The sequence below is a fragment of the Eptesicus fuscus genome, chromosome 21, assembly GCF_027574615.1.
Source record: "Eptesicus fuscus isolate TK198812 chromosome 21, DD_ASM_mEF_20220401, whole genome shotgun sequence".
NCBI lineage: Eukaryota > Metazoa > Chordata > Mammalia > Chiroptera > Vespertilionidae > Eptesicus > Eptesicus fuscus.
In genome coordinates this window covers 44033512-44048046 of record NC_072493.1, presented here as the reverse complement: position 1 = coordinate 44048046, position 14535 = coordinate 44033512, and the positions used below count along the sequence as shown (strand labels likewise).

The following is a 14535-nucleotide window of genomic DNA, read 5'->3' as shown; positions in this document are numbered from 1 at the left end:
AAAAAAAAAAAAGATGTAGTTTTTCTCCTGTCCAAGTGCAAGGGCCCCCCGAAGTCTGTCCACAGCCCCCCCTAAGGATTTGACAGCCTATTCTAGAGGCTCTGGTACTTTTACAAGAACCCAGTGCAGGTGGGACCTTTTGTACCCAGACTGTTAGATTTAGAAATGGAGACCCCACGGTGACTCGTGCACCCCAGATTTAGAGCCGGAGGGTCCTGGGCCACTTCTCAGGGCTTGGCAGACTGCCCTGGGTGCAGGAGGTCCTCACTGCACACCCATCCTTGGTTGAGATCCGCCGAAACCGGTTTGGCTCAGTGGATAGAGCGTCGGCCTGCGGACTGAAGGGTCCCAGGTTCGATTCCGGTCAAGGGCATGTACCTTGGTTGCGGGCACATCCCCAGTAGGGGGTATGCAAGAGGCAGCTGATCGATGTTTCTCTCTCATCGATGTTTCTAACTCTCTATCCCTCTCTCTTCCTCTCTGTAAAAAAATCAATAAAATATATTTAAAAAAAAAAAAAAAGGAATTTGAGATCCGAGGGCTGTTAGGGTCGTCTTCCGTGCCCACGCCTCACCAGGGTCAGTGTAAGACGCACAGCCTGGGCCGCTGTAGAGCCATGCAGACCTGCCTGGGAATCCCGACTTCCCTGACCTCCGTGGACCAGGCTATGTAATTTCTCCGCACCTCGGTTTCCTGTCCTGTGAAATGGGACTAACGCCGGTCCCGCTGGTTCTTACGGGGATTGAATAAGATCAACTCCTAGTACGGCAGGCGCTCGTCGGATGGTGGGTCCCCCCAGGCCACAAAACAACAAACTGGAGACCCCACCGTGACTCGTGCACCCCAGAGGCCCCCCAGGGGCATATCAGGCTCAGTGCCAAGTCTCTGAGTTTACTCAGTGACTCATGAAGTGCCAGGCAGCCAGGGTGCCCCCCCTCCCTGTGCGAACCGTGGTTGCAGGATAGACAAAATCCTGGCCCTCAGGAGTTCACCGTCTGAGCGCTAAAGACGCCCCCAGGTAGGGCCAAACACCTGCCAGTCATAACACGCGCTGCCCGCGCGCCCCCTCACCTGAGGTCTTCCTAGGGGCCTCCCTTCCCTCCCAGTCCTGGAGGCCAGTGGTCATTTTTCCCGCCGGACCTCCCCTTTTCCTCTCTCCCTCCGGGGGCCTGTCCCTGGACCCTCCCTCTCACATTGCGGCTCTCTCTCCCTTCCCACCAGCCTCCCTGATCTTCCTCAGCGTGAGCCCTGACCTTTCTGGTCTCCTCTCCAAGGTCCCTCTCTTGGTCTGTGGTCTTGTCTTCTGTGTGTCCATCTCCCGTTTGTTTCAGCTTCTGTCTCCTTTTCAGTCTCCCACTTGGACCCCTCTGCACGGGACCAGAGGGGGCAGGTGGGCAGTGTGGCCTCTTTATATATATATATATTTTTAATATATATTTTATTGATTTTTTACAGAGTGGAAGGGAGAGGGATAGAGAGTTAGAAACATCGATGAGAGAGAAACATTGATCAGCTGCCTCCTGCACACCTCCTACTGGAGATGTGCCCGCAACCAAGGTACATGCCCTTGACCCGAATCGAACCTGGGACCTTTCAGTCCGAAGACTGACGCTCTATCCAATGAGCCAAACCGGCCAGGGCTTCTTCTTTTTTTTTTTTTTTTTTTAATTGATTTCAGAGAGCCCTAGCCAGTTTGGCTCAGTGGATAGAGCATCGGCCTGTGGCCTGAAGGATCCCAGGTTCGATTCCGGCCAAGGGCACATGCCTGGGTTGCGGGCTCGATCCCCAGTAGGGGGCGTGCAAGAGGCAGCTGATCAATGATTCTCTCATCACTGATGTTTCTATCTCTCTCTATCCCTCTTTCTTCCTCTCTTAAATCAATAAAAATTTAAAAAATTATTTCAGAGAGGAAGGGAGAGAGAGAGAGATAGAAACATCAATGATGTGAGAGCATCATTGATCAGCTGCCTCCTGCACGTCCTCTACTGGGGATGGAGCCCACAAGCGGGGCATGTGCCTTTGACTGGAATCCAACCTGGGGCCCTTCAGTCCTCAGGCCAACGCTCTAGCCACTGAGCCACACCAGCCAGGGCCTGAGGCCTCTTCTCAGACCTGCACAGCAGCGAGCAGGAGCAAAACATTGTACCAGACGCCACTGTTTACCCACTTAAGCACTGGGAGATGTCAGCCTCCCTAAAAGACACACCTCTGCAGAGACCTGCAGGGTCCAGGGAGACCGCTGATGCCAGCCGTGAGGGCGCAGACCCCAGGCCGATCCACCGCAGGCCAGGCCGCCTCTTGGGCATTGTCTCCTCCCCTCCGGGGCTCTGCCGTCCATCTGTCTGTCCTCCCCTCTGCGTGGCTTTGGCTTTCTAAACAACTGTTTCTGCTACCTGTTCACTGAACCCCCCCCCCCACCCAGGGTCCCCTGTCCATCTCTCTCCCCCAGTATCTGTATGGGTGCAGGTTTCAGCCTTTCTCTGGACTCGGATTCCCTCTGATCATTTTTTAAAGATATATTTTATTGACTTTTTACAGAGAGGAAGGGAGAGGGATAGAGCGTTAGAAACATCGATGAGAGAGAAACATCCATCAGCTGCCTCCTGCACACCTCCTACTGGGGATGTGCCCGCAACCAGAGTACATGCCCTTGACCGGAATCGAACCCGGGGCCCTTCAGTCCGCAGGCCGACGCTCTACCCACTGAGCCAAACCGGTTAGGGCCCCTCTGATCATTTTTTAAAATACATTTTTTATTGATTTCAGAGAGGAAGGGAGAGGGAGAAAGAGATAGAAACATCAATGATGAGAGACAATGATCAATCGGCCGCCTCCTGCACGACCCCCCTGGGGATTGAGCCCAAAACCCGGGCATGGGAATCGAACCGTGACCTCCTGGTTCATAGGTCGACACTCAGCCACTGAGCCCTGCCGGCTGGGCCCTCTAATCATTTTTTTAAAAATATATTTTATTGATTTTTTACAGAGAGGAAGGGAGAGATAGAGAGTTAGAAACATCAGTGAGAGAGAGAGAGAAACATTGATCAGCTGCCTCCTGCACACCCCCTACTGGGGATGTGCCCGCAATCAAGATACATGCCCTTGACCGGAATTGAACCTGGGACTCTTCAGTCCGCAGGCTGAGGCTCTGTCCACTGAGCCAAACCGGTCAGGGCCCTCTAATCATTTTTATCACACCCTCTCGGTTGCATTCTCTTCTGTCTCCCCCGAGGGCGCTCCAGCCCTCTCCATTCCAGGGCCTCTCAGGACTGACTCTCTCCCTGCTCACGGGTGGCTTTTCCTTCCCATCACTGACTGTCTCATTTCCTCTCCTGTCTCTCAATCTCTGTCTCTCCCCTCTCTGGACCTGAGTCTCTGTCTCTGTCTCCCCCATCTCTCTCTTCTCTCCCATCTCTCTGTCTCTCCATCTGTCTCCCCCTCCATTCTCTCTCCCCTGACCTCTCCCAGGGGCTGTCTCCATGGCGCGAGTTTCCTAGCCCATGTGTTCAGCCTCCGTGTTCAGCACCAGGGCACAGACTCTGTCCCTGAGGCACCAGACCCACAGACCACCCGCCAGGTGGCACAGGAGGAGGCTGGGCCTCTGGACCACTGGCTGGGAGGAGTCTGCCCGGCAGCTGGTGACGTCACGTTCACCAGGCGCATCCCGATTGGCTGTCGCCTCCACGCGCGCGGGAGAGGGTGCTGCCTGGTTGTTGGTTTGCTGATGGAGGTCAGCCTGTCCCACCTGGAGTCGGTCCGCCCCTCCAGCAGTCAGTGCGCCTCCTCAGAGGCTATTACGGCTCCTCTGTCAGTCCGGCATCGCCTCTGCCGCTCTGACCCCTCACGACACGTCACGTTCCCCCATTATTTGATCCCTCCTTCCAATTCGACATGTCCTCGGTCAGTTTGCAACTCCGATGCCTCTCCCTTCACGCTGCACCCTCTTCAGTTAGGGGCACCCTTCCTCTGTCACTGTGACTCCTTTTCTATCTCTCTGCCCCCCCCGCCGCCCCCCCCCCCCCCGTCCCGCTGGCTCCCACCCCTCCCAGGCCCCCGCCTCATGCAGGATGCTTCTCGCACCTTCCTCCCCACCTCCAGCCATCCTCTTGCCCTTCCTCCCAGCCGGGATCCACGCATGTCCTCTCCAGCCTGCTCCTTCTGTCCCTGCGTCCTTTCTGACAGCCACATCCCTTTCCTTTGCTCTTCGTACCCTTCTTCCCTCTTACTTAACCTCAGCATTTTCTTTTTTCTTTTTAAATTTATTTTTATTGATTTTAGAGAAGAAGGGGGAGGGAGAGACAGAGAAACATCCATGATGAGAACCATGGATCGGCTGCCTCCTGCACGCCCCCTACTGGGGATCCAGCCCTCAACCCGAGCATGTGCCCTTGACTGGAATCGAACCTGGGACCCTTCTGTCTGCAGGCTGACGCTCTATCCACTGAGCAACACCAGCCGGGGCTAACCTCAGCATTTTCTAGTCCAGTGATGGGCAACCTTTTGAGCTTGGTGTGTCAAACTTCGCCAAAAAACTGAGCATAACTCGGGTAGTGTGTCACTTTGAGGAAAAAACATTATTTCGCAAATGTTTCATCCTCAGGAGCAGCAAATGTTTCATCCTCGGCATGCGGCCGCGTGTCATCAGAAATGGCTACGCGTGTCAGTGCTGACACGCGTGTCATAGGTTTGCCATCACTGTAATCTAGTCACTCCCGTCTGTTTTCTACAACGGCCCTGTCACCTCCTCCTTACGTACTGGCTGGCCTAGGACATGACCTTCTCCTTGACCCATAGCCTCTTCCACTGCCATCAGAATGGGTGTAACCAACCCTAAGACACAGGGTTGAGGATTCAGTGAGGACTTAACACGTAAAACAGCTGGCAAAGTGGAAATGGCTCCCTTACTTCCTCTCTCTCTCTCTCTCTCTCTCTCTCACACACACACACACACACACACACACCACCACCACCACCACCACACAATCTCCCCCTTTGCGGGGTTCGGCTCCCTGAGGCCACACAGATCATGATGAGCTGCAGGACAGGATGGAAGGCCAAGCAGGGTGTTCAGCTGAGAAAAACATGCAGCCAAGTCAAGAAGCGTCGGCAGGCTGAGAACCCTGCTCAGAGGAGATGAGAACTGGGGAGACCAGTCAAAGCAGGCACGCCTTCAGGACACACTCCCTGGCGCCTGCGGGGGCTGCCCGGGCGCCCCTGTGGCTGTTCAGGGGCACAGAACCGGCGTCTGGCCTTCACGCTGCTCTCCTCGCCCCCCCCCCATCTTGTCGTGAGCGTGTGTCACTTCCATTCAGTCCTTCATTCTACAAATATTTCTTTTTAAAAAAAATATATTTTATTGACTTTTTTTTACAGAGAGGAAGGGAGAGGGATAGAGAGTTAGAAACATCAATCAGCTGCCTCCTGCACACCCCCCTACTGGGGATCGAGCCCGCAAGCCAGGCATGTGCCCTTGGCCAGAATCGAACCTGGGACCCTTCAGTCCGCAGGCCGGTGCTCTATCCACCGAGCCAAACCGGCTAGGGCTACAAATATTTCTTGAGCACCTACTATGTGCTAGACCTGCTGCTGGGCCCTGGGGGTGTAGGAGTGAACCAGTCAAGCAAGGTCAATTCCCTTAGAAAATTTACATCTTGGGGGGGGGGGGGGTGTGGAACTTCCAAACAACAGTGCCCGATGTTGGGTCTTTCTTAGTCACTTGTCCATTTGACGTGAGCTGTAGAGTATCAGGCCCTGTGTAGGGACTGGGGACCCAGCAGGGCACAACAACAACAAAGTCACTATCCTCAAGCAGTTATCCATGACTTTTTTAAATTTTATTTTAATTTCAGAGAGGAAGGGAGAGGGAGAGGGAGATAGAAACATCAATGATGAGAGAGAATCATTGATCGGCTGCCTCCTACATGCCCCCCCACTGGGGATCGAGCCCACAACCTAGGCACGTGCCCTAACTGGGAATTGAACCCTGAGCTCCTGGTTCAAAGGTCAACGCTCAACCACTGAGCCACGCTGGCCGGGCAGTTATCCATGACATTAAAAAATATATTTTTTAAATTGATTTCAGAGAGGAAAGGAGAGAGAGAGAGAGAGAGAGAGAGAGAGAGAGAGAGAGAGAGAGAGAAACATCAATGATCACAGAGAATCATTGATTGGCTGCCTCCTGCACGCCCCCCAGTGGGGATTGAGCCTGAAACTCTGGCATGTTTCCTGACGGGAATTGAACTGTGGTTCATAGGCCAACCCTCAACCACTGAGCCACACCGGCTGGGTTTATCCATGACGTGCATGGGCCTTTAGCAATTTTGCCTTCATGAGTCCCTACCTCCTTAAAAAAAAAAAAAAAAAGGTTAAAAAAATCTGTATTTTATGACTGTGTTGATACCAAGATGAATATTATCCAGGTTGATTCTACTTTTTTTCCCTTCTGATTTTAAAAGAAATTAAAGCATTTCCCCTAAAAGTGTGATGGGCCCTCGACACTGTACCGTGCTAACTGGGGTAGTAGATGGTACCCTCAGGGAACTGACAGTCTAGGCTGGGAGACAGACCATAAGCCAGCAAATGAGACCGTTTCGGATGGAGAAAAGGGCCAGGAAGGAAGCAGGACAGGGACATGCTGTGGACAGTGATGGGAGGGGACAGTGGAGTGAAGAGGGTAAAGGTGGAAAGCACCTGTGGGGGTTAGGAGGGGGTCATTGCAGAGGAAAGACCCAGGACCTGCAGGCCTAACGCAGAGCTGGGCCTCGGGGCCCTGGGGGAGCAGGGAGGGGGTATGTGGGGGGGCCTGAGGGAGCCAGGAGGAGATGCAGGTGGGACAAGATCGTGCAGGGCATCTGAGTCTGGGTCTCCTATAGTCGGAGCCTGACATGGGGATTCTTATGCCAACTAAGTGTGGGGGGAGGGGGGGCAGAAAGGGCTGCAGGGGACAGCAGACCTGGTCCCCACTGGAGTGCGCCTCAGCCTGACCCCTCCCCCCACACACACACACACACACAGCTCTGGAGTGTGACTTGCCTGGGGCGTTGATCCTGCCTTGGACCTCCTTGTGGCTCCCAGAAGTGGGGGCACGTAACCACTTGGGCAGGTCACCCCTTTGGGGGAGGGTGATTCTTCAGAACAAAAAGCAAGTGACACACAGCCGCTGGGGATGGGAAGGGCATCCTGGCCAAGGGGATCTGGTCGGCTGGGAATTCAGACCCCTTCCTCGCCGAGGTGGGGTGTGACTGTAGGATTTTAAGCAGGGCAATAGCATGACCTGAATTACTTTTTTAAATACATTTTTTAAATTGATTTCAGAGAGGGAGAGAGAAACATCGATGAAAGAGGATCATTGATCGGCTGCCTCCTGCACGCCCCACGCTGGGGATCAAACCGTCACCTCCTGGTTCATAGGTCGATGCTCCACCACTGAATCAGCTGGGCCTGAATTACTTTTTGAAAAGATCCCTCTTGGTTCAGTGGATAGAGCGTCGGCCTGCAGACCGAAGGGTCCCGGGTTCGATTCCAGTCAAGGGCCCCGGACCCTGGTTGCAGGCTCCTCCCAGGCCCCCCTGGTCCAGGATCGTGCAGGAGGCAACCAATCGATGTGTTTCTCTCACATCCATGTTTCTCTCTGTCTTTCCCTCTCTCTTCCACTCTCTCTAAAAATCAAGGGAAAAATATCCTCGGGTGAGGAATAACAACAACAACAAAAAGATCCCTCTGGCCCTTGTGTGGAAAGCAGACCAGAGGGGTTGAGGGTGGGGCAATGGGGTGGGGACAAGGGAAGAGGCTACTGCGGTCCTCAGGCTGCCGGTGACTTGGACCTGGGCGGCGGCGGCAGGAATGGAGAAAAGGACCCGGATTAGTATGGGATGCCTGGGAAACAGAGCAAACAGGGTTGACTAAAAATCGCTCTTTTCCTTTCTATCTTCCCATTGCCCGGACTCAGAAACCTTTCCGTCCACAAGAATTCCCTTCCACCTCCTGCAGGCCCCGCCCCTCCCTACAGACCCCGCCCCCTCCCTGCAGGCCCCGCCCCCCTCGTGCCCAGGCCTGGGAGCAGGGATGGGGGCTGGCCGGGTATGAGCCTGAATCCTCCTGCCCTGACTCTTCTTTGCTATCTTTTCTCTCTCCTCCCCGACTGCCACCCCAAAGTCGAGCTTCGATCCCCACCACCGCTCGCAGCCGAGCTATGAACGGCCTTCCTACCTGCCTCCAGGACCTGGGCTTATGCTCCGGCAAAAATCTATTGGTATGTCACCGTCACCGCCACCGGAAGCGTGGGTGTCCGGGACGCAGGCAGGGGAAGGGGAGGCTGCGAGGGCGACGTTCACAGCAGAAACACGGGGCGGGGACGTGCTCTCTTCTACTTGCACATGTGAGCACAGTTCCATGGAGCTGGGCAGACCTGGGTGTGGATCCTGGCTCTTGTCCTTCCCAGCTGTGTGACCTGGGGCAGGTGGCTTTCCTTCTCTGGGCCGAGGGCTCTGCATCTAGAAAATGGGGAGATGACTGCCCCTGCCCAGATGCAGAATGTCGTCCCCGCCACAGACCCCGGTTCCTTCTCTCTTATACTTGACTTCATTCATTCATTCATTCATTCATTCTACATGTGTTTATTGAGCACTACCATATGCCAGGTTAGACGGGGGGCCGGGCGGTGGGGGGCGGGGGCGGATATGTCGGTGAAGAAAACAGACTAAAGGGCCCTGCCCTTGTGGCGCTTACATGACAGAAAGACAGACAACATACTATAAGGATAAGAAACAAGAAAATGATACAGTATGTTAAAGGTGGAGAGTGCTATGGACAAACAGAAAACGTAGAGTATGTTAAGAGAGATCACAAGTGCTGGTGGGGGCGGGTTTGGGCTGAAACGTGGAGATGAAGCAGGGAGCCATGGAGGTATCCAGAGGGGAGGCCTTCCAGGCAGCAGACACAGCCCGTGCAAAGGCCCTGGGGTAGGACCGAGCTGCCATTTGCTGAGATGGGAGAGACCAGGGGCAGGAGGAGGTCAGGAGCTCAGTTAGAGATGCCAGTGACACACCAAGTGGATGCGGCATTCAGATCTGGGCGCAGGGAGCTCAGGAGAGAGCAATTGGGCCCGAGACAAAGGTGGGAGTCTTCAGCAGAGAAGTAATGAATGAAGCGGGGACACTGGTCAAGGGAGAGAGAGTAGCCAGAGGCTTGGAGGGGAGGATCAAAGACAGCCCTGGCAGGTGATAAGTCGGCCAGAGACTTTCACTCCTCCGCTCTTCGCTGAGTCGTCTGGCTAATTGGATCTAGCTTTTCCTGAGCTCCCAGTGTCCACAGTCTACCAGCTCGTGTCTCTCATCTGTGAGGTCTACCTACATCTCATCATTCACCTAATGCCACCCTCCCAAAATCTACACAGCATCGCACCCCTACCCAACACCTCCCTCTCTTATTTATTTATTTTATGTGTGTCATATCACTTGCCAATTCCTACAGTTATTATTTTTGTCCACGTGCTGTTATGTGTGTGCACTTTGAGGTCCTCGATGGCAGAGACACCATTATTTTTTCATCTTTGTATTTTTTTAATTAAATCTTTATTGTTGAAAGTATTACATATGTCCCCTTCTTTCCCCCATTGACCCCTTCTAGCCCCCTCCCGCCCCCCCCCCACCCCAGGCCTTCACTACCCTATTGCCTGTATCCATGGGTTATGCATATATGTATACAAGGTCTTTGGTTGATCTCTCCCCACCCACCCACCCCCGCCTGCCCTCTGAGATTGCGCAGCAGCTCCCTCGTAAACAGTAGCTTCATCATGAGCAGTTCTGTCTGTGAAATCCCAGGTTTGATGTGCTCATTGCATTTCTTTTCCGCCTTTGCATGAAAAGAAATCTATAACGAGTGCACATAAACATGGTATGGCTTCCTGGCTCAAGCCACTTTCGCTCACCCCAAGCCACGGCTACCACCAGCCTGTACTGTGTGGTTGTGTGAATTAGAAACGGCGCCCCCTCCTGGCCTGGGGTGGAAGTTCAGCTGAGTTTCACCCCAGCCCCCTGTGCTCCCTTTGCTGTTTGCTGTCCGGCAGTGCACAAGCTGTGTTACTGGATCGAGCTGGCTTGGATGTACCGTAGCTGGGGAAGCTCTGGGCTAATCCATGGGAAGGTCTTACATGTATGGGCGCCATTATCATCATCATCATCAACAACAACATCGTTATTATGATCCCTTTACCGATGATGTGGTTCCGCGGAATGGGGGGGGGGGGGGACAGGGAGACCCCACCCGTCCCATTCCTGCCTCCTCCGTGTCTTCCCAGGGGCTGCGGAAGACGACAGGCCTTACCTAGCGCCCCCAAGCATGAAGTTCAGCCGCAGCCTGTCTGTGCCCGGTTCGGAGGACATCCCCCCGCCCCCCACCACGTCCCCACCCGAGCCCCCTTACAGCACGCCCCCCGCCCCCTCCATCTCCGGCCGCCTCACGCCCTCCCCCCGGGGCGGGCACTTCAACCCCAGCTCCGGCGGCCCCCTCCCCGCCTCTTCGCCCTCCTCCTTCGACGGGCCCTCCCCTCCCGACACCCGCCTGGGCGGCCGGGAGAAGAGCCTGTACCACAGCGGGCCCCTGCCCCCCGCCCACCACCACCCGCCCCACCACCACCACCACCACGCCCCGCCCCCCCAGCCCCACCACCACCACGCCCACCCCCCTCACCCCCCCGAGATGGAGACGGGCGGCTCCCCCGACGACCCCCCGCCCCGACTGGCTCTGGGGCCCCAGCCGAGCCTGCGCGGCTGGCGGGGCGGCGGGCCCAGCCCGACCCCGGGCGCCCCGTCCCCGTCGCACCACGGCGGCGCGGGCGGCGGCCCCGCCCAGGCCCCGGCGCTGCGCTACTTCCAGCTGCCCCCGCGCGCGGCCAGCGCCGCCATGTACGTGCCCGCCCGCTCGGGCCGCGGGCGCAAGGGCCCGCTGGTCAAGCAGACCAAGGTGGAAGGCGAGCCGCAGAAGGGCGGCCTCGCGCCCGCGCCCTCGCCCACGTCGCCGGCGTCCCCGCAGCCGCCGCCCGCCGCCGCCGCGCCGTCGGAGAAGAACTCCATCCCCATCCCCACCATCATCATCAAGGCCCCGTCCACCAGCAGCAGCGGCCGCAGCAGCCAGGGCAGCAGCACCGAGGCCGAGCCCCCGCCGCCGCCCGAGGCCGCGGGCGGCTCCTCCGCGCCCAGCACCGCGCCGGCCGCGTCGCCCGCGCCGCCGTCCCCGTCGCCCGCGCCCGCCCCCGCCTCGCCCAGCGGCCCGGCCACCCTGGACTTCACCAGCCAGTTCGGGGCGGCCCTGGTGGGGGCGGCGCGCCGGGAGGGCGGCTGGCAGAGCGAGGCCCGACGGCGCTCCACGCTCTTCCTCTCCACCGACGCGGGCGACGAGGAGGGCGGCGACGGCGCGCTGGGCTCGGGCGCGCCCCCGGGCCCGCGGCTGCGCCACTCCAAGTCCATCGACGAAGGCATGTTCTCCGCCGAGCCCTACCTCCGCCTGGAGGCCGGGGGCGGCGGCTACGGGGGCTACGGCGCCGCCAGCCGCGCCTACGGGAGCAGCGGGGGCAGCAGCGCCTTCACCAGCTTCCTGCCGCCGCGGCCCCTGGTCCACCCGCTGACCGGCAAGGCCCTGGACCCCGCCTCCCCGCTCGGGCTGGCGCTGGCGGCCCGCGAGCGGGCGCTGAAGGAGTCCTCGGAGGGCGGGGGCGCCCCCCAGCCGCCGCCCCGGCCCCCGTCGCCCCGCTACGAGGTCCCGCCGCCCACCCCGCACCACCACTCGCCCCACGCCCACCACGAGCCGGTGCTGCGTCTCTGGGGGGCCTCCCCTCCGGACCCCGCCCGCCGGGAGCTGGGGTACCGGGCGGGGCTGGGCGGCCCGGAGAAGCCCCTCGCGGCCAGCCCGCCCGCCGCGCGGCGCTCCCTGCTGCACCGCCTGCCGCCCACGGCGTCCGGGGTGGGGCCCCTCCTGCTGCAGCTGGGCCCGGAGCCCCCCGCCCCGCTCCCCGGGGTGAGCAAGGCCTGGCGGGCCGGAGCCCCCGAGGAGCCCGAGCGGCTGCCCTTACACGTGCGGTTCCTGGAGAACTGCCAGCCGCGGGCCGGGGGGGCGGGGGGCCGGGGTCCCCCCGCGGAGGATGGCCCGGGGGTCGCGCCGCCCAGCCCGCGCCGCTCGGTGCCCGCCTCGCCCACCTCCCCGCGGGGCAGCGAGGAGAACGGGCTCCCCCTGCTGGTCCTGCCGCCCCCCGCCCCCTCCGTGGACGTGGAGGACGGCGAGTTCCTCTTCGTGGAGCCGCTGCCCCCGCCCCTGGAGTTCTCCAACAGCTTCGAGAAGCCCGAGTCGCCGCTCACGCCCGGGCCTCCGCACCCCCTGCCGGACCCCCCCACCCCGACCACCCCGCTGCCCCCCGCGCCCCCCGCCGTCGCTGCCGCCCCGCCCACCCTGGACTCCACCGCCTCCAGCCTGACCTCCTACGACAGCGAGGTGGCCACGCTGACCCAGGGCGCTCCCGCGGCTCCGGGGGACGCCCCTGCGCCCGGCCCGCCGGCCCCCGCCGCCCCGGCCGCCCCCGCGCCCCAGCCTGGGCCGGACCCTCCGCCCGGCACGGACTCCGGGATCGAGGAGGTGGACAGCCGGAGCAGCAGCGACCACCCCCTGGAGACCATCAGCAGCGCGTCCACGCTGAGCAGCCTGTCGGCCGAGGGTGGCGGCAGCGCAGGCGGCGGGGGTGGCGGCGGGGCCGGGGTGGCCAGCGGGCCGGAGCTGCTGGACACCTACGTGGCCTACCTGGACGGCCAGGCCTTCGGGGGCAGCGGCACCCCCGGCCCACCGTACCCCCCGCAGCTCATGACTCCGTCTAAGCTCCGCGGCCGGGCTCTGGGGGCCAGCGGGGGCCTGCGCCCCGGCCCCAGCGGGGGACTCCGCGACCCCGTCACCCCCACGAGCCCCACCGTCTCCGTGACGGGGGCCGGGACGGACGGGCTGTTGGCCTTGAGTGGTTGTTCAGGACCCTCGACGGCAGGTGTGACTGGGGGTCCAGTAGCCGTGGAACCAGACGGCCCGCCGGTGCCCTTGTCGTCCGCCTCGTCCCTGCCGCGGAAGCTGCTGCCCTGGGAGGAGGGCCCGGGCCCCCCGCCGCCGCCGCTGCCCGGGCCCCTGGCCCCGCCTCAGGCCTCAGCCTTGGCCACAGTGAAAGCCAGCATCATCAGCGAACTCAGCTCCAAGCTCCAGCAGTTTGGGGGCTCCTCGGCAGCTGGTGGCGCTCTGCCCTGGGCCCGGGGAGGCAGCGGGGGAAGCGGGGACAGCCACCACGGGGGAGCGAGCTACGTCCCCGAGAGGACCTCCTCCCTGCAGCGGCAGAGGTGAGCAGGGGCTGGGGGTTGGCGATGAAGCCAGCGGGGGCCGGTGCTGTGGGTACCAGAGCCCACCTTCCCCATAGCTCTGTTCCTTTAAGATCCCAGGTGGTAGAAAGAAATCAGAAGCCGGGCTGGCTTGGTGAAGTTTGCCCTTCAAGAAGCATGCTCTCACAGGTGCTTTAAACGCCCCTTTATCTCAGTAGCTTCTGTGGTCTCCTCCCATCACCATGACAACCCACAGCCCATGAACCAAGAGTTACTAACAAAACAAAAAAAAAGAATTACTAACAAAGGAGATTTTTAAAAATATATATATTTTATTGATTTTTTTTTTTTTTTTTTTTACAGAGAGGAAGGGAGAGGGATAGAGTTAGAAACATCAGCTGCCTCCTGCACGCCCCCTACTGGGGATGTGCTCAAAACCAAGGTACATGCCCTTGACCAGAATCGAACCTGGGACCCTTCAGTCCGCAGGCCCACGCTCTATCCACTGAGCCAAACCGGTCAGGGCAACAAAGGAGATTGGAGCACAACTTGCAGATGTCTGTGTCCTTCGCGGCTTGTCCGTTCTGAAGATCCCTGAAATCTGCAAGTCCCTTGAGCCCTCTGGAGGGGGGTGGGGGGGGCGGGGCGCTCAAGACCAGATGCTTTAGGGCACAGTGGTTACGGGTGCGGTCCTGGAGCCAGCCCTGCACTTTCTAACTGGGTGACCGTAGGCAAAGGAGTCACCTCTCTGTGGAAGGGACAGCATAGAACCCACCTGAAAGGCCTTTAGGGCCGTTGCTATCACAGGAGCTGGAGGAGGGGAGGGGCCTCCTACAAACACCCAGCCAGTATAGGTGGGGAACGCCCGGATGGTGCCTACGTGTTCCAAAGCAGCTGGCCAGCCAGGATCGCCACGAAGTTCAAGTTCACTCAAGTCTTAGGGGAAGTAGAGTCACATTCCTGATTTAGACACCCAGAGAATGAAGCGAGGTTTTGTGTTTTTGTTTTTTTAATTCCCTGCCCATCTGTGGAGCTCACTCTGTTTGAAGGTCTGATGTCCTTTGAACGTGGCTTTATCAGGCCATTGAGGATTCTTAAGTATTCTGGGTAGAGAAGAGGATGCTTAATGTAGGCGACAGCTGAACCCATTATTTACCACCTACTAGGTGCTGGGTGCCCTTATGGGTGAGAGGGG

General features: G+C 59.1%; 1 protein-coding gene across 1 annotated transcript in view; it reads left to right on the top strand.

Moving 5' to 3' along the window:
• Positions 1 to 14535, top strand: part of SHANK1 (SH3 and multiple ankyrin repeat domains 1) — a 48510-nt gene that overhangs the window by 32058 nt on the left and 1917 nt on the right. The window contains exons 21-22 of the mRNA XM_054710672.1: positions 8155 to 8251; positions 10298 to 13361. Coding sequence (XP_054566647.1) covers positions 8155 to 8251; positions 10298 to 13361 — 3161 coding nt within the window. The remainder of the gene's footprint in view (positions 1 to 8154; positions 8252 to 10297; positions 13362 to 14535) is intronic.